General features: G+C 56.8%; 6 protein-coding genes across 6 annotated transcripts; 4 read left to right on the top strand and 2 right to left on the bottom strand.

Moving 5' to 3' along the window:
- The first annotated feature begins 510 nt into the window (after window positions 1-510).
- Window positions 511-2,476, top strand: MYCTH_2295917 (uncharacterized protein). Its single transcript, XM_003659153.1, has one exon. It carries the CDS (start codon window positions 834-836, stop codon window positions 2,130-2,132), a length of 1,299 nt encoding a protein of 432 aa, XP_003659201.1. The 5' UTR covers window positions 511-833; the 3' UTR covers window positions 2,133-2,476.
- A 246-nt stretch (window positions 2,477-2,722) lies between these two features.
- MYCTH_2295915 (uncharacterized protein) lies at window positions 2,723-4,273 on the top strand. The gene is made up of 2 exons (XM_003659152.1): window positions 2,723-3,060; window positions 3,214-4,273. The coding sequence occupies exons 1-2, from the start codon at window positions 2,820-2,822 to the stop codon at window positions 3,909-3,911; spliced, it is 939 nt and encodes a 312-aa protein (XP_003659200.1). The 5' UTR covers window positions 2,723-2,819; the 3' UTR covers window positions 3,912-4,273.
- A 571-nt stretch (window positions 4,274-4,844) lies between these two features.
- Window positions 4,845-8,267, bottom strand: MYCTH_2295909 (uncharacterized protein). The gene is made up of 4 exons (XM_003659151.1): window positions 8,087-8,267; window positions 7,803-7,923; window positions 7,488-7,739; window positions 4,845-7,423 (listed from the first exon to the last, which is right to left on the bottom strand). The coding sequence occupies exons 2-4, from the start codon at window positions 7,803-7,805 to the stop codon at window positions 4,931-4,933; spliced, it is 2,748 nt and encodes a 915-aa protein (XP_003659199.1). The 5' UTR covers window positions 7,806-7,923; window positions 8,087-8,267; the 3' UTR covers window positions 4,845-4,930.
- A 1,457-nt stretch (window positions 8,268-9,724) lies between these two features.
- Window positions 9,725-11,402, bottom strand: MYCTH_2106732 (uncharacterized protein; the record flags this gene model as incomplete). Its single annotated transcript, XM_003659150.1, has 10 exons — window positions 9,725-9,738; window positions 9,785-9,847; window positions 10,066-10,105; window positions 10,203-10,306; window positions 10,607-10,704; window positions 10,854-10,912; window positions 11,013-11,027; window positions 11,090-11,149; window positions 11,229-11,252; window positions 11,388-11,402. The coding sequence occupies 10 exons, from the start codon at window positions 11,400-11,402 to the stop codon at window positions 9,725-9,727; spliced, it is 492 nt and encodes a 163-aa protein (XP_003659198.1).
- Window positions 11,403-16,877: 5,475 nt separating this feature from the next.
- On the top strand, window positions 16,878-19,268 carry MYCTH_2295908 (uncharacterized protein). Its single transcript, XM_003659149.1, has 2 exons — window positions 16,878-17,068; window positions 17,155-19,268. The coding sequence occupies exons 1-2, from the start codon at window positions 16,963-16,965 to the stop codon at window positions 19,164-19,166; spliced, it is 2,118 nt and encodes a 705-aa protein (XP_003659197.1). The 5' UTR covers window positions 16,878-16,962; the 3' UTR covers window positions 19,167-19,268.
- Window positions 19,269-20,415: 1,147 nt separating this feature from the next.
- On the top strand, window positions 20,416-20,777 carry MYCTH_2295905 (uncharacterized protein). Its single transcript, XM_003659148.1, has one exon. It carries the CDS (start codon window positions 20,459-20,461, stop codon window positions 20,678-20,680), a length of 222 nt encoding a protein of 73 aa, XP_003659196.1. The 5' UTR covers window positions 20,416-20,458; the 3' UTR covers window positions 20,681-20,777.
- The last annotated feature ends 975 nt before the right edge of the window (window positions 20,778-21,752 follow it).

Here is a 21,752-nt window from a genome sequence, read left to right as displayed (position 1 = left end):
GAGCCCAGTTTACAATTGAACTATTTGTAGCTATTTGAGGCTGTTATTACAAGGGTAATTGAACTTAAATTGAACTTGATGGCACCTTTTGTAAAGACGCGAATGTATGGGAAATTTGGTGGCGATGTGTCCGGCTATATTGGCATGTCCGGGGGTTTTGGCCCCACCTGTCGGGAGACAGGTGGTAGTCCTGAACTAATTAGTCAGCAACTAACCACCGGGTATGTATGCTCGCTCAACCTTTTCTAGTAACTTCCGAATATGGACTTTGACCCTTTCTGATAAGGCAGGGTTATCGATAGGAAGTGGTTTGCGTTCATTGGTTCCATCCGCCCGAATCTGGAGTAGCTTTAAGTGGCTGAAATGCGCAACACTACAGGAGTGGGTCAACGGCGGTACGGAAAGGCAGCAGCGACCACTCAGACAGCTCGGAATGCTTGCACCCATCGCGATTCCCCAGGTTCTTGGTTTCGGCGGGGTCGCGGGGATGGACAACCGTACCTCCGGCTCCGGTCGTGCTCCTTTTCGCGCCTGACCCAGCGCCAGCGTCCTCTTGTTGTTTGCCGCATGGTTCTCCCGTAGCTAACTTTGCCTTTTTTGTACTCAAGCACCGCCGTCGCCGAATCGAGCTTGAGTGACGAAGTTGCCTTGTGCGCGGGTGATGACTGTTGCATGTGATCAAGTGCTCCAGTGCCCGAGACAGACTCGCATCTTCGCAATTTCTCTCTCTCCGTTCTTGCCACTCCTCTCTTCTCTTACCTATTGCCAGAGCTTGAGGTTCAATTTCCAAGTCGTCCGGACTCCAGACCAGTTTTCTGCAACAGCTGGTCACAATGGCCGTCACGTTGCCAGCATTCTCCAACATCGCCGCTCCGGACGTCAGAAGCACCGTGGCGCCGGTGCTCTCGACCCTCCCTGCTGCGGCCTCCTCGACGGAGCCTGCCACGACAGTCCTGCCATCACTTTCGCCCATTCTCCGACAGCGAGTCCAGCTCTTGGCGTCGGCCAGCTCGGAACCATGGATTCGGCTCTTGACCTACACGCCCTCCAAGGTGGCCGAACTAACGGGCATCGCCCGGAGCGTGAACCTGGAGCCCCATCCGGTGTCTGGCGAGATCGAGCTGGATTGGGACCAGGAAGTCGGCATTAGATACAAGAGGATAGACGAGGAGACGTTGCAGACCATGGTCGTGCTCAAGGAGTTGAACCTCTTCTTCCGCCTCGTCTACTGCACCGGGGACCCGGACGGTGGTGGCGACGGCTGGCGAGTCGGCGAAGTGGGGGTTGCCGACCCCTCTTTCCTCGCCTCATTTGGCGGTTTTTCCAGCATCGACGAGGCCGAGAAGTCGTTCCGAGCTTCAAAATCCACAAACAACGCACCGCCGTCCGCCGCGAATGGTAGCCATGCGGCAACGCGCACTAACGGTGGTTGGAGTGCACAAGCTGGCGCGTACCACGACGACGGCGACGACGACGACGACGATGATGACGATGACTACTGGGCTCGGTACGACGCGACGCCTTCTAGGACGCCGGCCATGAAGCGCTCACCCGCTCCCGGTGCCGGCGGCGGCCTGGCTTTGCGGCCCGATATAAACCGCAGCCAATGCACCGAAGCCGAGGATGCCTATTTCGCCCGGTACGACTCGGTCCAGCCGGCCATGGACAACCACGACCCCGACGAGGAGACCAACCTCGGGGAGAATGCTGAGCATGTCGAGCCGCTGCCACCCCAGGGCCTAGGAAAGGCACAGCCTGTCAAGGCAAACAAGGCCAACGGGGCAGTGGACTCGGCGAAGGAAGCAAGCAATGGCTCAAACCTGGCACAACCCATCCCTATCAAACCCGACTCGGTGCACTCGTCCGGCTCCGGAGCTAGTCGGGAGGAGTCGTGGGTGATGGCTCATCCCCGGCCCGGTAGCGCCAGCTCGACCGGCTCTCAAACGGTTGCCAAGCTGGAGGAAGCAGCCGAGAACCGCCAGCAGGCGGAATTCGGGGTGAGACAACACATTTCACGGAGCATCAGGAGCCTGTTCTTGCTCTCGCGAGCCTCGGGGATCGACAGGGAGGAGTTTGAAAGAATGGTTCGGACCGAGCTAGATGTGCTCGGTATTGTGGAGGACGACATCTGACGGGGGAGCCTTGGGGTGAAGCTGGGTTAATGAGGGAAGTGGAAGCGGGCGGCTGTATAGAATGCCGATTGCCGTCGTTATTGCGCGTCTGTTGTATAGGCCAAGGCGGGTTTGTCTGGTATCTCAGTCGTAGGGGATTCCGTTTTACGACTCGTTTATTGTCTGGTCTGCATTTGGGACGGAGTTGGCGGGCGTTTGAGGGAAGATGTCTGTTGTGTACTGTACAATGCGCATTGGACATCAGGGCACCGAATGCGATAGCGAGAAAGCATAATTACTGCATTTCAAATGTGGGGAGAGTAAGCTGTGAAGCCGTGCAAGTGAAGTTGACTCGTAGTCTGAAGGATGCGAACGGTTACGGTGCAGAAGAGACGCTTTGCTGGATTACAACCCGTCAGGTACCGAGTTACAGTTCCAGTTATCTTTTGCATCTTCGCCTTTCCTCGATAGTTACCCGGAACGTGCGCCTCATATCGCATTCGCATTATTCGCATTCCTGTCCGCAGATAAAAGTCAGGGTTAGGGTGTTGATATCCCGTGGGCCTCCACACTGCCTCAATTCTTAGGCGTCAATGCCGTCGCGAGACGAGAAAAAAAGCGGCGACGAGGAGGCCAGCAACAACACCACCCACCCGCTCTCCTCCGACCTCCTGCACCCTTCCGATACCACCTCACCACCCACAGACGATGCTGCGCCCGAGGTTAAGGATACCGCTGCGGCCGCGAGTCGGCACGCCGGCGACGTCGACCCTGCTGCCGCTGGCCTGCCGCGCACGATCGATCCACGCGATCGCACCGCTCGAGTACAACCTGAAGAACGAGGCCTCGCAGAATGGCATCGCCGACTTCCTCTCCCCCGCCGCATTCAACATCGCGTGGACCCAGTACCAGACACACCTCCTGGAGAAGTTGAACGCCTTGACAGCAGGCATGTCTTCCATGTCTCTTTCTCTCTCGTCGCTTTTGTTTACCCTCTTTCTTGCCTGCGATGGGCGGCTCATGCATGTTGATGCATGATTCAAGGGAGAAAATCGTGGTCGCAGGCCTATTAGACTGACTGGAACCGGACTATCCAAAACAGAGAGCGACTATGAGTCCCGACACGTCAAGGACATCATGCTCAGCACCGCCCGCGATCCCGCCTCCGCTCCCCTGTTCAACTACGCCAGCATGATCCACAACAACCACTTCTTCTTCAAGCACCTCACCCCCAAGCCGGTCGAGATGCCCGACGCCCTGCGCGTCCACCTCGAGAGGTCCTTCGGCTCCATCGAGACGCTCCGCCGGGAGATGGTCTACACCGCCGCCTCCATGTTCGGCCCGGGCTTCGTGTGGCTGGTCAAGACGTCCCAGCCGGGGCTGCCCGTCGCCTTCAAGGTCCTCGCCACCTACGCCGCGGGTTCCCCCTACCCGGCCGCCCACTGGCGCCGCCAGGAGGTCGACATGAACACGGCCGCCGGCGCCACCACCGACGCCGCCGTCGAGGCCGGCAAGTCGTACCTCGAGCGCACGGCCTACGGCGCCGGCAAGCGCAACAGCAGCGTCGCCAAGAAGGTCGAGCACGCCCCGGGAGGCACCGACCTGCTGCCCGTGCTGTGCATCAACACGTGGGAGCACGTCTGGCTGTGGGACTACGGCTTCGGCGTCGGCGCCCCCGACCGCGGCAAGCTGGGCTACGCCGAGAAGTGGTGGAAGCACATCAACTGGGACCTGGTGCTCAAGGAGGCCAACGTGCAGAGGCTGGAGATGTCGTCTAACTTGGGCGCGCCCTCGTCCTAGGCTACCGAGAGAGCGGCCTAGGGGCGTGCGTGGGGCTGGCCGAAGCCCCCTCCTCCCCCCCCCCCCCCCTCCCCGGTGAGAGGGCGGGTTGTATGTATAATATATCACGAGACCAGGAAAAGGCGAAACGGCCCATTCGCGATTTTTTTTCCTGGCCTGACTCTCGGTTGTTCTTGTACAAAATAGACTCGTCGGGTGTATGATGATGGGAATAGAAACACTCATCAACCTGTCCACGGTGCCTGCAGGGTTCCTCCCGAGTGCTTCTTTTGGCTGCCATGTTTCCAAAGAATGCGCGTAAAGAGATGCCCTTCGTCGCTACTTTGCCAAAGTGCTACCCAGGGCACTCGTGACTAGAAAGGAGAGGGGAGGCAGAAGAGGAATCAAAAGGAGGAAAAGACTGCAAGTCGCAAATCAGCACACATAGGCATTTACGAAATGATTAAAATTTGAATCAGACAGATAGACTTTTGATTCTCAGCTAACTAAACCTGGTACCTCTTATCCAAACAAAACCGACTTCACAAGGACTCATTTTCTTCCGTCCATGAAATGAGTGTACAGACAGTCAATATGTTGTCATATATATCAACCTTATCTACACTTTCCTATCGTCCCTAGTCGGTAACCTGAGGTAGAAACACCAAACCACGCCGGCTCATGCAGAACATCCAAGGTATATCACTCTGAAGTGAAGTAAACAGAAAGGTAAGGAAATCTTGGGAAGGAGGGGTATGAAGGGTGAAAGCAAGCCAGGTATCATCGAGACGAACCAAAAACAGAAAACCCAGTGAAAAAACCGATGGAAATGGGGGGAGTGGAGGAGAAAGTAACTGAAATGGATCATAATCCAGAATATGGAAGAAGGGCAATGGCGTGCGAAGTGAGCCAGACAAACTGACCACTACGCAAAACAAAAGCTGCACACACATCCCATCAATATCATCAATCGTCGTCGTCGTCGTCGTCGTCGTCGTCATCGTCCAAGCAATGACCGCTCTCCGTTACCGTCCCTCCCCTTAGATCATGTTCCCATTCACAACCACCTCGAAGCCCTCCCCTTTCTGCTTCCTGGCCTTGGCGAGCATCAGCTCGCGCATCCAATCGATCCGCTCGTCCCGGCTCTTGACGGCGAAGTGGTGCGTCTTGCCCGTGCCGTTGACGGCGCCCTCGATCGGCGGCGGCGCGTCTTTGCCCTTGTTAGCCCCGGCGGCCGAAGAGGAGGAGGAGGAGGAGGAGGAGGAGGAGGAGGAGGAGGATGACGACGAGGCGCCGCCGCCGCCGGCGACGGCGGACGCGACGCTCTCCCTCTTGCGGAGCTTGACTCCGCCCTTGTTGTCCTGCGGGATCAGCTGGAAGCTGAAGGCGCCGACGTCGCCCTTGGCCTTGGCGTCGTCGTTGCCGCTGCCGGCCCGGCGGATGTGCATGGCCTTGAAGGCGGCGTTGAGCTTGGACCCGCCGGCGATGCTGCCGCAGGCGATGGCGTAGTCGTCAATGTCGATGTACTCGAGCGTCTTGTTCATGGCCGCCGCGTCGCCCGCCGCCGCCGCCTTGTCGTGCATGGCCAGGCGCGTCCCGCGCAGCGTGAAGAAGTGCTCGTGCCATTCGTGCCGCAGCATCTTGGTCTTGCGCTTGCGCATCAGCCCTTGGTACGAGATGGCCTCGCCGCCGGTCATGTCGAGTTGCGGCTTGTCGCTAATGGGCGAGAGGCGGCCGTTGATGTTAACGGTCTTGACAGTGCCGGTGGTGCCGTTGATACCACCGGTGGTGATGGTGGTCGTCGTCGTTGTTGTCTTGCGGGGAGAGAAGGTTGTCCTAGCACCAGTAGTAGCGGCCGTGGCGGCTGCAGAGCCCGGAAGTGGCGGGATGGCCTTCTCCAGGGTTGGGCGCTCGGTTTGTGTCCAGGGATATTGGGCGCGCGGGGGTGCCTGGAGCGGGCGCTGGCCGACGCGTTGGGAGAAAGAGCGGTTGCAGGAGGAGGTGCTGGTGGCGGGCGTAACAACCGAGTTCTCGTCCAGGGCCGGCATGACGGGGAAGGACGGCCGGCGGCTAGTATTGCGGGACATGGAGCGAGGTGCGGGGTTGTGGCGATAAGCCATGTCTGGCGGGACGGACTGGGAGAAGTCGCGCGAGACCGGAGGGAGCTCTGTTACCGTAACGGGAACGTCCATGTCGGAGAACGGAGTGCCAAACCGGTAAGGCGCCGTAGGCGTGGGAGTGCCCTCGTCGGACGACGGACTAAGTTCTCGGAAGGACGGGATGACCTGCGATGCGGGACGAGCAGACCGGGCCTGTGCCGGCTGCGGCCCCTGCCTGGGAGCGGCAACCGAGGGCTTCGAAGGGATGGAGAGCTTCGGGAGGTTCCGGAGCGCAGCGGGTGTAGGTTTCTGGTTGTTGTTCTGAGGGAAGATCTCGAAGGGAGGAGTTGGGGGAACCTCGCTCGAGGCATTGGCGTGTGGGCGCTGGAAGTCGAGGAAGTGGCGGACGTTCTCTTGCGGATCTCTCTCCTGAACGTTGCGGAGCGTCGCCTCGTGAAGGTACTGGAGCGGTGGCATGTTCCCCGGACCCATGACATCCGAAGAGGCCACCACCGACGGCACGGCGTCCGAGACGGGGCGGAGCTCGTCGCTCGACACGATCGCCTCGGCCGTCTCCGGGTTCCCGGGGTCGCCGGCGATCATGATGATGCCGTTGTCGTGGATGAAGGGGTGGTCTTTCTTGAAGGCTTCGATCAATCGTTGATTCCGCCTCCACTTGGCGCAGTTCTCGCCCTTGGAGCAGTGGTGAGGCTTCGGCAAGACCTGTTCAATGCCTACGATGGAGACCGACTCGAGAGGGGAGATGACATCGTTGACCTTGAGCCGCGGCTTTTGCTTCCGACTGCTTCGACTGCTGGAGCCACTCTCCTGCCTCCGCAGCTCCTTCCTCACCCTCTTGTCCGGCTTGTCCTCGATGGGCGTCTCCGGCTGGGGTTCTGGCTTCTCGAGGTTCCTCATCTTGTGGATCTCTTCCCAGATCTGCGTCCTCACGCCGAACGACGCGATCCCTAGCTCTTTCAAGTCCTCAAACTTCAGTGTGATCAGGATGGCGCCGTTGATATCGTTCTCGACAAACTTCTCACATGCGCTGAGCTCAATATTGGCGTTCAGCATCTGCTGGGCAACCATCTCCGGGGTCCAGCTCGGCAGAGTCGAGGTGTCGAGCTCCTCGTCCGTGAACTGAAATGGCCCTGTGTCGCGTTTCTTCCGCGGGAGGGAAGTGAGGTGAAGATCCTGCAGATGTAGGTCCATCATGTGCGGATCCTGCGGCGTGATCGGCGAGAGTGAGAGCGCATGCTGAAGCTCGATGGATTGCGCCGAGGACATGGAGCTGCGGAACAGGTGAGGCCCTCGCGGGCCCTCGACTTGTTGTTTTGGCTCATGGTCGAAAGGAAAGGGGGGTTGCCGTAGCGAGCTCGGTGTTTGTACTTCGTCGTGCGTCGACACTGTCGTAAAGCTGTTCTGCCCCCCCGACTGCGCATCAGTGAGCAAACCTACCCCAAGCACGCCTGTGACCGTTGAGGTCCGGGGCACCTACCGAGCCGATGCTGATGCGCGGAGAGCAGTCGCCATCCTCGATCCCCTCCAGATCCCCAAACTCGCTGTACACTTCCGAGTCGTCCTCTTGGTCATCCCCCTGCTCGATTTCGGTGTCCGACTCCATGAATTCCGTGTATACCGAGTACGGCCGGTTCTTTACCCTCGCTGCCGAGAAAAAAATATCCCGCCCTCGCCCCTTCTCCTGCATCTCCTGCGGCGGCCGTTCCATCATGGCGACCTGTACCGTCTCCTGTGGCCGTGGTTAGTTAGCTGTTTGGTCGAATCCAAAGGCAGCAATGCCCGACGAGCGTACCATGTCGGTGATTTGTCGTCGCGGACGACTATGTGCTAGTGTTTGATGCCGATGTTGATGCCAATGTTGATGCTGATGTTGATGCTGATGTTGATGCTGATGTTGCCGTCGCCGGCGCCCTCTAGTATATACTCACAATTAATTACCCTCCCAAGATATTTCGAGGTCGCTTTTTTGTTGCTACACCCGTGATGCCGGCGCCACTTCCGACAGCGGACAGGACGAGGTCCAGCTTCGTATGCCCGCTCAATTGCTACTGAGAGCCAAAGCCAGGAGGATAGGACCTGAATGGTGGGGGCGGGCGCCCACAGGAGGTTATGTATGTCTGTACTGCGTATATGTCGGCTCTCACCGCAGCGAGATGCAAGCGCATGCGCAAGCGCCGAAGTGGGAACGCAACTGTCGTCAGTCACATAAAGACCGATTATGATCTGAGTCGGGACGGCATAGCACCGACAGCGGAGAACTGGGCCAGTGTATGTACGAGGGAGAAAAGAAAGGAGCAACAACTGGGATGGGTACCCTAAGGGAGTGTGACAGGCGGACTTGGGGCCAATATGTGTGATATCGGTTTTGGTTGGGTGAAAGAAGAGAAGGGAGGGATAAGAAGAGGGGGAGGGGAGGGGAGGCGGTTAGGCTGGTTGCCAGGTGCAAATGGAAGCCGAGATCGACTACAGCGCTACACTATACCGGAGTGTAGGAGGGTGGAAGGGCTACTCCGTGCCCGGGGATTCACTGTTTGCTCTCAAGAGACCCGGCATTTGCGGGAAGCGTCCAGGTTGCAGCGTTCCCGTCGCTCCCGCCCTGTTCCCCCATGTTTGCTACCTCTGCCTCCGTTGACATTGGCCAGCCATTCTCGGCCAATGTGGCTCGCGCTCTGCCCAGGCATTTGCCCCGCTTAGGGTAGTATAATTATAGCAGTTTGTGCGTGCTAAGACGTACGAAAATCACCAGATTCGAGCAGAGCGAGCGCCCAGTCGGCCGCAAGTCGAGGGCTGGTTGGGCAGCTGCGGGATGGCCACACTGGTGCATTGCATCCATGCAAGACTCGAGCTGTCTTGCGAGTGGTGGGAGAAGCATGGGTACCTGCCATTTGTGTATGGGAGAGAAGTGGGGCGAACTGACCAGTGTTCAGTCGCCGGGGCAGGTCGGGTGTGACCAAGCGGCCAGCATACAAAGGTCCGTCTGCGATTCTCATTGGGCTGCAAATCCTGCCGTGCTTGCCATTATCAGACAATCCTATCTTCTGATTGGTTGAATTTCCAGAATCTGATCCAAAAAAAAGACGGCCTACACTACACGGTACACTAAGCGCCCATGAATTCGCGCTAGCCTTATCTGACGGGAACTTCCCAGAGCACACACAGCACATCCAAGGTCCATCGAGGCGTCGAGCGGGAAGGAGCCGAGCAGACCGTTGGCCAGCCGATATTTTCACGCGCCTCCCGCTGCGCTCCGCCAAGATGAAGCCACCACGAAGTCATTGACACCCTGTACTACAAGTACAAATGAAGTACGGATTACATACATACAGTACATACAAACGAGTGCATGAATATGCAGAGCGGTTGCCATGGTTCGGCGTCTTCGTCGGTCGACCTGGCCGCATCTCGACTCAACGGCGGCCGCCTACCCTATGTCAACAGTTCCCAAGTGCCCGGGTCTTGCGCCCTACCATGCATGGACTTGGGAAATTCCGAAGCGAAGTCGATAAACTGCCATCGTCAGCTGTAGGTTCTACTGTCGACTCTCCAACCCCCTCCTAGAACAGCTTTCTAAGACCTGCCGCCTCTGCCGCCGGCGCACGCTCCGAGGTATATCCGTATGCCGTCATCACCTCAGTTGCACACCGTTGCGGGGCCGAATATCTTCCGCGGTGTGGCTGATCATGCAACTTTTTTTTTCCCTGGGGCTTCCCGGACCTAGCGTGCACTACCTACACAAGTGGTACAGATATGTATGTAAGTATTGTATGTACATACATACATACAGGGCTCCGTACATGCGTAGTGTAATAGCGATGTCCGAAAGGATCGGCAACCGATCTGTCTGTGAAAATGCCAAACTCAGTTGGCTATGGGAGGAATCCTGATCGGCAACTAGCTCGGCGTGTCTCCGTCTGCACTACGGAGTAGAAGTTGCGGCCACCGTGAGACGGTCCCGCTGACGTGGGAGCCGCAACACTTCGGATGCAGCAAGGCCGTTTCCCGCCACTCGCCTAGCAAAATAGTTCGCTGCTTCAGTTCCGTACGGATGAACATACAGTAGACAGGGCAAGGAATGACCCTCGAGAAGGCACATGACTAGGAGGTATGTCGTGATCTGCGTAGTTTATACCCGACTAAGGCTCAGAAAAACTGCGGCTGGGGATGGTGCAGCTAGAGATTCGTGGCGACTCACGACAGACCTCAGCTTGAGCATTGCCAGCCTCGTTTGCCCGCGTAACCTCTCAGCTTTCCGGGAAATAACTGAGAACCACTTCCTCGTGTAAGTGGTCCTACTAACTATATCGATGAGCATTTACAGTACAGGCATATTAGGTATGTGCACTACAACGACCAATGACCGAGTAGCATGAGAGCTATTTGTATCGCACAGGACCTGGTCTTGTGCTCCAGAGTCCGACAGCAATCGCGAGCTAACTGTTTGGCTTCGGGATCAGACAGCCACAACCCTTTCTGCAGTCGTCACCTTACACAGTAACGACGGAGCTTGTTTGCCTTGAGCGACATTCCCCCGCCTCTGAGTCTTCTCAGGCTTTCATTGTATACTAGACGCTCTTCGTAAAATACGTCAATTAATACGTATGCTTTCCCAGATGCTACAGGCGTTGTCTAAGCTATCAGCTCCGCTAGAAGCTCCATCGGTCGGCCAATTCGGAGGCTCAAGCCGTACAATAAGACTGCCCGTCAAAAGAGTCAAGAGAGAAATACCCCTCAATAAGCTTCCGGCTAATGCTCATGTGACTCCTTGTCTGAAGAGGGGTGAGAGTTCGCTCGCCTGGTAAGTCACTACCAGGGATTGCTGCACCACGTGGGATAGTGCACACACCGACTTCTCCGAATGTCATCTGCACGCCTGCGAGCTTCGGGAAGAATTCGTGGTGTTTTCTGATATACAGTACATACATTCGTTAGAACGCTCCGGTGTCTGACATCGCGCCTGCCGGCCTGTAGCCCCTACCCTGGTTTCCGATCCACGGGTACTTACGGACTCTTCCCCCTCCTGTTCCAGGCCTTAGAAGAGCTCCTCAAGTGTAAACGAAGCATGTAACGTGCTCGTCATACCTCGAACAATAGATCTCGCGTGGGGCGGTTAACGGTTGGTCTCGCGCTAGGGAATATCGCCTACCCACACACATGCAGTGAACTCAGCGGTTCTTTGTATCCGCGGTATTCCGCATGTGCATATACTGCATGTACCTACTCTGTAGTCGGTGACCGCCTGAACCTGATATCAAAAGCATTTCAGTGTTCCTTTCTGACCGCCAGACGCGGGTTCTCGAAAGGTGCCGTTTTCGTTGATGCCTAACTAGCCTAGCGGAGAAGAAGAGGGACGCGGTAAACCTAAAGCTAAGTACCTTACCATGCTGTAGGCCATCAATGTTCATAGATTTATCGTACGGACCACGGAACTGTCATCCTTGCTTTCTCGGTTTACTGTACGGAGTTCCGTACACAGTTGCACGCTGCCACTTCCCGTTGAGGGAAAGGCCGGGGATAGCCTGACCTTATCCATGCTGTCAAGGATAAGACCTCTGCGGCCCGTCGCTTTTCAATGCCCATCTGGTTCATACGTTCCAAGCCTCTTGAATATCGAATCGGTAATAGGCATACTTCCTCCTCTTCTTTTCCATTCACATGACTTTCAGGGTCTGCGACCAGAGAGGCCAGCCAAGCGGAGTGGGTGGCCAGCTCGATATCACGACACATTCAAAAGAGCAGTCTTGAGAGCATGACTGGTCAGCGAAGGAGGGGCTAGAGTTCGTAGCGTCGCACCGCCAATGAACCCCTCTTTCCCGGATGGTCGAATGAGAGCGAGTTCCTGGAACTTTGCACCAGGTGACTAATCACCTAAAAATGAGGCTACCTTCTTACGCGTGTTGTGTGGTCTTGGTCGCGGCATTACAAAAGCATTGTGAGATGCCGAGGATACCGCTCCCGGTCCAAGGACTCGAAGAAAAGAAAATTGAAGTCTCGGGCGTTGGCCCGTTTGAGGGTGTGATGTGTTTGTTCTAGTTTCCTGATCGCATCTGTGCTCTGAGGAGACTCCTCCCATGCTCGGATCTTCGGGACTCCGTACTCCGTAGTGTAGTGCAGTGTGGGCCGTCAGTACGATCCATGTTGATCCCATGTCTTCCGTCACGGAAGCTATCGGTGACAATGTGCATTTGTGTATCGCCGAGTGGGTCTCTCCCCTGCCATGTTCGCTTGCTTGTCCATTGAAAATTTCGTGAGGGGTTCGGCGTTGACCAGATCCACTTTCCCCGAGCTTTCTTCCCAAACAGGAAGGGGAGCCACTAACACAGGAACCACAGGTAACCACAGGTAGTGTAGCGTATGTCTTACTTGTACGCAAGAGGTAGCCATGTTCGGCCTTGAAACTCAAGTCCTGCCAGGAGTCTCGGATTGTTGAACATGTTCCCGGGCTCTTTGTTTCTCCGCCACCACTCGCTAACTCGCTAACGCTTTTATCTCGAGTCAGCTGCCAGTGCCTTGGTCATGGGAGTTTGACAGCCGAGCCATCTGACGGGCTCTCGACAACGGCCGTACGAGGAAGGCGCAGACAACGACAAGGTCTGGTCTTTCAGCCGGGTCCGTAGCTCCGGACTGAAGAGGCGCATCATTACTTGATACGGTGGCTAGCGGAACCGGTCAAATGATTTTCTCAGGTTTTGTAGCGTTTACTGCATTCATGCTCTGCCAAGTTTAAGAGGGCGCACGGGCGCCGTCCAAAGGCCGGAGTATCTCATAAGGATCTGCAACTAAGCACGGGGAGCAGGGTTAATTGCACACCAAGTGGAATCCACAGGGCAGAACAAGGGGAGCCTGGTTAGGTTCACACCCCCGTTTTAACCGAGGCGTCGACTGATCAGATCCCCCGCCATTATGCGGATTAAACAAACCATTGTCAAGACATAGGAGTGATCCGAGTAAGTGTTTCAGCGGCCCTGATAATGACACGCTCTTTCGAGGAATCCTCATGTAAGCTAGTCGCCTTTAAGTGGACGGCGACATAGATATAGGAGGGTGTGCCGCTCGGCAACCGCGGCGAAGGGAAAATCCGACCGGGCTCCTTCCCCTCACCTTGCTGGTAAGGACTAAGATCTCCAATCATGTGGCTCTTCTGCTTTTCCAAGGAAACCCCGCAGGCTGAGCTTTCGCTTGACAGAACAGAATGCCAACGATTGACGTTAAAAAAGAGTGTCATACGATGGGATACCTCCTGCCTCAAAGGACGACCGAAGTCAGCGCATCAATTGCTTTATCGGCCTAGCGTTGTATCCCACTCCCAAGACCGACATCGTACCGTTGCTGTCTTTGGGTCTCTATCACTTTTAGCCGTGAAGCCGATTATGAACTCGCGGGAGAAGTTTGGGGGGGGGGGGATGAGGTAGGTGCCGAACGAGGTACTCCGTACGTCTTGTAGCACTCTCTCCTTCGCACAAATTCCGTCGAAAGCCAGATCGCAGGGGTCGTGGTCGTGACTTGTGTGACACTCCAAACTACCAGTACACACCGAGCTAAAATTTTGGCAAGCACCGAACTTGGCAATGGACAGCGAGACGGGAAGAGGAGGCGTCGACATCGGAGGTCTCGGCGAGGGCAGCACTGTGCGAGTTGCCTACAGTGAGTGCATCGGAGCCAGATTGTAGCAACGGACTCAGCTTACACCAAGATACATTTCTAAGTATAGAGGGATAATTAGGTCAGGATATCGAGGGCTAATTTGGTTTCGATAGGATGCTGTGCAAGAATAAAAATAGAGACCAACCGTAGTGTATGCTGATCAATATAATTAGCCCAGACATGCAAGTGGGTTAATTCTTATCACATCCGAAGGTGGGCTGTAGAGCTGCTGATAGACCCAAAATGGATAGAGAGCGGCTAATTAGCCCAGTTTGTCCGAATTCGGTGTGCTGTCACCACCATTGAGCAGATAACTATTCACGCAGGCTTCACAATCCTCCGAGGACTCCTACCGTTACTTGTGGATCCGCCTAAGCCTCAACCCTCCAATATCTAGTGTAATGCTCATGATGTAGGCGAACCAGAGTATAAAGCCAGAGCCTATGTCTAGCAACCGGGCGGTTATGTTGGTTCTCGTAGGGGGGATCTCTGGCTTCCAGTTTTTTTTTTCTCTTTTTTTTTTTTGCGACAAGTCTGAAAACCTTCATACATACACACCATGTGGGCAGCAACTGGAACTCGGGTTCCGTAGGGCCCTTGCTCTCGCACCGAAATGCCGAATATCATCCCTTGGCTGCTGCTAGCAGGTCTAGCTCGGTCAGGCTTTCCCGTCATCAGCCGTGCAAAGTATATACATCCGTACTTCGGGCGTGTATACCTGCCAAATCCGAGTTCAGCTTGCCGTTCTCTCCCGACCACGCCGCCCATGCGTGCTCCATTGCACGGTTCTCATGGCAAGGCTCGTTGCCAAGACAGGCACCCTCCAATCCAAGGCAGATCATCCGGCCAGGGTCTGGGTGCCCTGAACCCGGTCCATCTGGGTCTTGCACCCGTTTTCCCGCGTTATTGGCCCAAGCGTTGTCCGCTAGCGCTCCAATCCCCTGCCCGCGACCCTGGCTGATCTTGATGCGCGAGCCAATCTGGCTTGGTTGCCGCCTCTCGGGCCGCATTCGATATGCACGAGCGATTTGCCGTCACACCTGACCCACTAGGCCCCATCGAATCAACGTCCTTAACCGGTCTTTGTCGCTTTTCCTGCAACCATCACGCCCGCGCACTAATTCGCAGTTCGCACGAGAGGCTTGCTTGCCCTCGCACCCGATGTCCCGCGGCCGTCGGGGATGCTACGCCGCTCCTACGAGAGCTTCGCAACAAGGGCAGATTGCTTTGCGGGGGCCACGAGGGGATGTGCGATCCGTCCACTGTTAATGAAGCTACTGTGTACGGTAGCATGAATCCGCGAGCGAATACCTCCGTCGCTATGCAACCACACGACAACCAGAAATTTGCCCTGCTGGTGGATAGTGTAATCCGTACCCGCTTCTGCACCTGGCCAATCCCAGCCTTGACTTCCAGGAGCACGTCGCTAATTTGCTGAGCCGTTCAGATCTTGGGGCCTCGGAATGGGCAAGTCGTTTTCGCCTTCATCTAAGAATCAACAGCTGCTGATGCCGAAATCATACGGAGAGGCCACTGTCCCTCCGGGAAATTGAGACCATCGACAAGTCCATGGTTCTCACCCGCAGGCTGCCCTGGTGTAGACCTACGGGTAGCAGTGCTTTGGCGTTTCTCAGCAGCGAGGCACAGCCAAAAGCAACTGCGGGAACCCGCGTGCAGGTCTTGTGCCGTCCGGGAGCGAAAGGCGGGATAGTGAAATCTGTGTGCACTGTACGCATGTACAGTACAGAGTGGTGTTTACTGGTGTTCGGCGCCATACACTACGCAGCTGGGAAGCTTCCCTCCCGACCGGTCTGTATGTATGTACAACCATACTATCCCCGTGCGGATACTGTGCAACTGGTCCATCTTGATGCCAAGGTTGCAGGGTCTTGGAGAGAAAGGGCCGGACCGGACAACATTGGGCCATCTCCTCTCTCCCCGCAGCCTCGGCTTCTCGGTCGTGGGGAGAGTTCTTTTGGGGATGGCTCGCCGCCATCGAGAGCACGCCCCCTCAGCTCATCATCATCATCATTATTATCGTCGTCGTCGTCGTCGTCGTCGTCAAAACAAGAGTGGCCGCTCTTCATGGTTGGCTTCTGATGCTGATGAGCCAAACCAAACCGGTGGGTGGCATTAACTCGAGTCCATCCTGCCAGGTACAACCCCCCATTGTAGTGTGTGGATGGACAAAGTTCATGAGCTGCCGTGCCCTGCAGGCGGGCCTGGTCCCCGCGCCAATGAGCAGGCGGCCGGTGCTGAACCAAACATGCTCTGAGCTGCCTGTTTAATCGCTCGGCAGGCTCTCACCCCTGCCGCCTTGCAGCGACCTCGCTCCATGCCACCCTCCCACTCGCTGCAGAGCACAGTGGGGCCTCTACACTACACTATTGGGCTTGTTCCTTCCGAGGAAAAGAAGCGTGCCGAGTGGCCGCTTCCGCTACTGGCACCAATGAGGGCGCCCGTTGGACCCCTGCCATCCCAGCCGCTCCCCCCCCCCACCAAAGTGCGAATGCACGCACAGAGAGACGCCCGACCCTCTTTCGATCGACGGGACAGAACGCACATGCAGGTCCTCCGGGGCTGGAAGTGGGCAAATATCCCAAAAATGGGTCAAATTTCAAGAAGCGGTCATTTAGCCCGCAATGTTCAAAAATAGAAACAGCTAGATCACTGCAGGCTGGGAAGGAGTGTGTGGCAGCTCGATTCTGGGCTAAAATCTAGATATAAGAATTTGCCCACTTCTCGAGCTGGCCCAGATGGTTTCCCTTTCCTCGAGCAGGCCCAAGGAACGAAAGTTGGAGATCCAGGTGTCGTCCAGTCCAGTCCAGTCCAGTCCAACCTAGTCAACAGACTTCTTCTATCTCACTTATACTCTCTCTTTCTAATTTGCTACTCGACTCGACCGTCCAACCAGATTCACATCTTTGACGGCAGCTTCATCGCCTTATCCACAGTTCAGATCCCTTCATACGCAAGCCGGACTTGCTCGGATCCAGTCATTCATTCACGACGACGATACGGTAATCTAATAGTCCCCACGACCTTTCGAGTTTGGGGAGCTGGGCACTTGGGACGTCCAACCCCCCTTTCTCGCGAACTCGATTTGACCCCCCGCCCCCTGGGTATTCTGGCCGGGACCTTGCTCGGCCGAGCCCCGGAGTTCGCCCCCTCTTCCTGGTCAGATCACACGCATCCTCCCACCCACCCCCCCCCCCCCTTTTTTTTTCTTCACCCCACACCCCTGGAGGGTACAAATGTCTACACAAATCCCCAACCACCAAGGAGCGCACATGAAGGCATCGCAAGTCAACATGGCCGCTGCTACGACGACAACAACAAAGGCCAAGCCGGCCTCCAAGGCTGGTGGCAACGCCAACCCTAAACAAAAGACCCAGATGCATCGCCGTTCAAGGACAGGTTTGTCTTACATCTCTTATACACATCTCCCGCACACAGCTGCTTGGCGAATTGGAAGGGTGAAAGCTGACATTGGTGGTGTAAAGGGTGCTACACCTGCAGGCTGAGGAGGAAGAAGTGCGACGAGGGCTCGCCAATATGCACGGCATGCAGGCACCTCGGCCTGCAATGCGAATACAAGCGGCCAATGTGGTGGAGCAACAACGACATGCGGAGGAAGCAGAAGGAGGACATCAAGATGATCATCAAGCGCAAGAAGCTGTCGGAGAAGTCGACGCACACCCACACCCACACTCACACGCACACCATCCAGACCGCCGTCGGCTCGCCGCCGGGCCTCTCGCACTCGCTCCCGACGTCGGCGACCTTCTCCGACCCGCTCGACCGCGCGCGATCGGCCTCGATCGACTCGCACTTTGGCTTCAACTTCAACAGCCCGCAGAGCTCGCACGAGTACGAGTACGAGTACGGGCCGTTCACGCCCCAGATGCACCCGGACTTCATGTTCTCGCCCTACTCGCCGTACGAGATCGACGTCAAGACGGAGAGGCAAATGTTCATCAACGACGTCCCGACGCTGCGCGAATCCACGACGTCGACCTTCAGCACCTACGCGACCCCTCCGCCGCCGGGCACCGTCCTGCCCCCGTTCCCTCTGGAAGGCGAATGGACGGAGCAGGTCTACTCGGAACGGAGGGAGTCGTCGCTGACCGAGGAGACGCTCAACGTCAACTTCTTCGACTTCTCCCACGGGCCGGCGGCCGCCTCCAGGCAGGTGGCCATCGAGCTGGACGAGGGCGACCAGCGGCTGCTCGACCACTTCGTCCGGTCGGTGCTCCCCACCATCTTCCCCATCCTCGAGTCGAACCAGCACGGGTCCGTCAGCTCGGACCTCATCCTCCCGGCGCTGGCCAACAACAAGGGTTACCTGCACTGCTGCCTGAGCATCGCCGCGCAGCACTACAAGGCGGTCATGGGCCTGCGGGGCGACGAGATCGACGGCGACATCATGCGCCACCGCTACGCGACCATCTCGGCCCTCTGCGACGCCCTCAACCGGGACGAGAACCACCAGCAGATCCTCGAGGCCGCCCTCGGCCTCATCTTCTTCCAGTGCGGCGTCGGCCGCTTCGACGACTCGCTCCCGGACATCCCCTGGCACCAGCACTTCCAGGCCGTCGTCTCGCTCGTCCAGAAGCTCGACCTGCCCCGCATCGTCTCGGACCCCGGCGAGCCCCTGACGCAGGCGCCCTTCAACATGACCCTCGCCGCCTGGATCGACATCCTCGGCGCCACCATGCAAGGGCGCGCCCCGACCTTTGCCCACACCTACCGCGAGAAGCACCTGTCGGCCGCCAACCCGTCGCTCGGCCTGCGCGAGCTCATGGGCTGCGAGGACCGCGTCATGTACCTCATCTCGGAGATCGCCTGCCTCGAGGCGCTCAAGCGGGACGGCATGGACGACATCACGCTCTGCCAGCACGTCCACGTCCTCGGCGACCAGATCGGCCTGACCGAGATGGGCGAGGGCGCCCCCGTCCTGCCCTTCAACGCCAACGGCTCCCTCAGCCCCAAGCAGCTCAGCAAGAACATCACGGCCGCCTTCCGCCTGGCCGCCCGCATCTACCTCTGCAGCCTCGTCCCGGGCTTCTCCCCGCTCCAGGACAGCTGCGTCGGCCTGGTCGAGAAGCTCACCTCGGTCCTGCACCACATCCCCTCGGGGCCTAACGGCTTCGACCGCTCCCTCGCCTGGGTCTACCTCGTCGGCGGCTCCGTCAGCCTGCCCGCCTCCTCCTTCCGCGCCTTCTTCGACGACCGCGTCGCCCAGCTCGGCGACCTCGCCAACTTTGGCAGCTTCGGCCGCGTCGCCTGCCTCCTGCGCGACGTCTGGCTGCAGAACGACGCGCCCCAGCCTTCTTCCTCCTCCTCTTCCTCGGCGATGGGGAGCTCGTCTTCTTCTTCATCATCATCGTCGTCGCCCCAACAACAACAACAAGAACATCAGGAGGTTCCACAGCAGCCGCAACCGCAACAGCAGCAGTTCGTCCACTGGCGGGACGTCATGCAGATGAAGGGTTGGGACTACCTGCTCATTTGAGAGACCCCAACGCCCCCACTCTACAGGCGCATAATTAGCCCAAATCTGCTAATTGCTGTCTTGAATGCGCGCGGCTTCGCTAGTGGCTGGAATGGCCTCCTTTTTTTTTTTTGTTTTCTCAACAACATTCTTTGTTTCTTCCTTTTTTTTCCCTGTTCTTTCTCGCGCTCATGCGCATTTCATTCTTCTGACTCGGGCTGCTAGATGTTGGCCGCGAGGCAAGTGGTTTTGGTGATGGAGGAGAGGAAGGAAAGGGAAAGAGTGAGTGGAGAAGAGGATTGGTACTACTACAACTGCACTGGACGACACTGGATGATGGAAGGATGGATGCGTCGGATGGTAAATGGAACGGTAGGGAGTTGTGGTAGCCCGGCGGTCTCTGGACTGGGCCGTGGTCGGGCACCGCATCATCCCAGGTTTGTTTTTTGTTTTTTTTTTTTTCCCTCCTTGATTATTTTCCCCTTTCCTTCCCTGCTTGAGCTATTAATACCTGGCATCTCCCCGGTGTCTATACAGGGTTGAGAGAGCGTGCATGATGCGGAGTTTTGGGGATTTTCGGTTCTTGGGCTTGATGGGGATATACCACGGGATCGATATGGAAGTTGGCAAACTGTATAGTAGCAATGGTGATTTATACCCGCCTGGAAAGGGCCCATACAGAAGAATGAAGACCTTTGGATAATACTACATCTCCCCTGCCCCTTGCAATGTGATCTGGATGAGTCGATGAGAAGCAGCCTGAAACAACATCATCCCTCAACCAAGTTCTTGCTCAAGTGAACTCAGGGCCAAGCCAGGCTTGTTCACAACCATCAATAACGTATGCCATGTACATAGCAAGAAAGACGAGACTCCTACGTGCATGCGTCTCTTAAGCCAGCCAACCCAACACGCACTCTCCAAGAGGCCGCCTTTGAAGGGAGGCGTGACCAGGCAAAAGGAGCCGTCATGCGGCTTGCCGTTCACTCACCCCATGTTCAGCAGCCACTCGAATGCGAGTTCCCGATGTGGGTGGCGGCATCATGCCGAGGAGAAGGAACAGTTACAGAATACGACGGGGTGTCTCCTCATTTGGCGTCACCCGGTCATGGCTACTGTTCTTGAAACTCGGAGCTGCGGCACCCAGCGCTTATAGACTGTCGCCAGTTTTGGTGTGTGCTGATAGGGGGTCACAGCATCAAGGGAGAGAAAGCTTTGGCTGCCTCAAAACACCTTCCAGCGAGTGTGGACAGCACGACCATACTCGGAGCGGCGACGCGCTAGGGCGGCTCGCCTGTCTGTGTCGCTTGAACATGGCAAGTCTGCAACTGATGGCTCCCTCGGCCGTCTCTCTTCTCGTATTTTGGTTCTCTTTTCCCCTTTCCTATTCTTCTTCTTTCTTTTTGATCCTTTCCTCTTTACGCGTCAAGATGAACGGCGGGCTGCTGCTGCTACTTCGGATGATGACGCTCTCGGGCGATCGGGCGATCAGGCGATCAGGCGATCATATGAGACGCTGTTACTTGTACGGTTAGGGCGAAAACGCATCCTCGTCCCGGGTTTGAGGCCGCCTTGGTACTCAAGATGACGAGGACGGTACTCTCATCGAACCGTCGAACCGCCGAGTGTTCATTGCCGACGGAGAAGAAGGCGGGCGCTTGGAGAGGCTCCTCGGCGGCAAGTAAAGTGGGCTGTGCAGACCTGCCACCTGCGAACCTGCCAGGCACAAGGAAAGCTGTGGCACGTGGATCCGGTGGGTTTATTGTGCACGAGCCAGGTCAGATCTGGCGCCAAATCTCAGCCAACCGCTGCGACGAAAATAGAAGTCGCAGGTGCAAGGCTTTCCAATCAGCAGCGTGGCCGCGGCCCAGCCCGACCGTTTTTCAAACAACATGGGGCATGGGCCAATTCTCTTGGAGCGCTTGCTCACCACTCAAGCCTGCTTTCAGGGTCGCCTGGTCCATCCAAACGGCTATCGGCGCTTCGCATCGACCTGTCACCAACCAAGAGCCCCAAACTTCTCAAACAAAACCAACATTGCACCGCCTCACTCCCCGGTTCGCTTGAGCTGTTGTCCAGGTTCGAGGCGAAAGTTCTACGCAGCACACTGCACCTTTTTTTTTTTTTTTACAAAAAAATTCTCTGGTCTTTGAGGCAATAGACAGGGATCTGTCTAGGACCACATTGTCCAGTCTCTTCCAATGCATCTTTGCAAGCAATCAGACATCTCCCCCATCGGGAGACCTCACGGGACGATTGGTGCTCAAGAATTCCCCTGCCCATCAGTCAGGTCGATTGACGTGACCCCGAGTTTCTCGGCAGGGTCCGCGGCCATCCGGCGGCCAGTCGATCTCCCTTCGCTGGACCTTCGCTGATTCGGAATCGCTGCCCTACCACCACTTCACCCTGGAAATGGCCTGGCCAGTCTCGGGCTGGCGGCCTGGTGTCGTTTTCCCGACCAGTCTTTCGGGCCTTTGTGTTTTGTTTCTTGTGCATGGCCAACAATGCAGAGATGCGTCATGATTCTGCGCTGAGCAGCATTTCCTGACCCTCGCCTGGTGTTGCCTCGAATATACCCACATGGCGAGTGCCTCGGGTCCCGGCTCC

Source organism: Thermothelomyces thermophilus, chromosome 1 (assembly GCF_000226095.1).
Source record: "Thermothelomyces thermophilus ATCC 42464 chromosome 1, complete sequence".
NCBI classification, from domain to species: domain Eukaryota; kingdom Fungi; phylum Ascomycota; class Sordariomycetes; order Sordariales; family Chaetomiaceae; genus Thermothelomyces; species Thermothelomyces thermophilus.
This window is presented reverse-complemented; position numbering and strand designations above follow the sequence as displayed.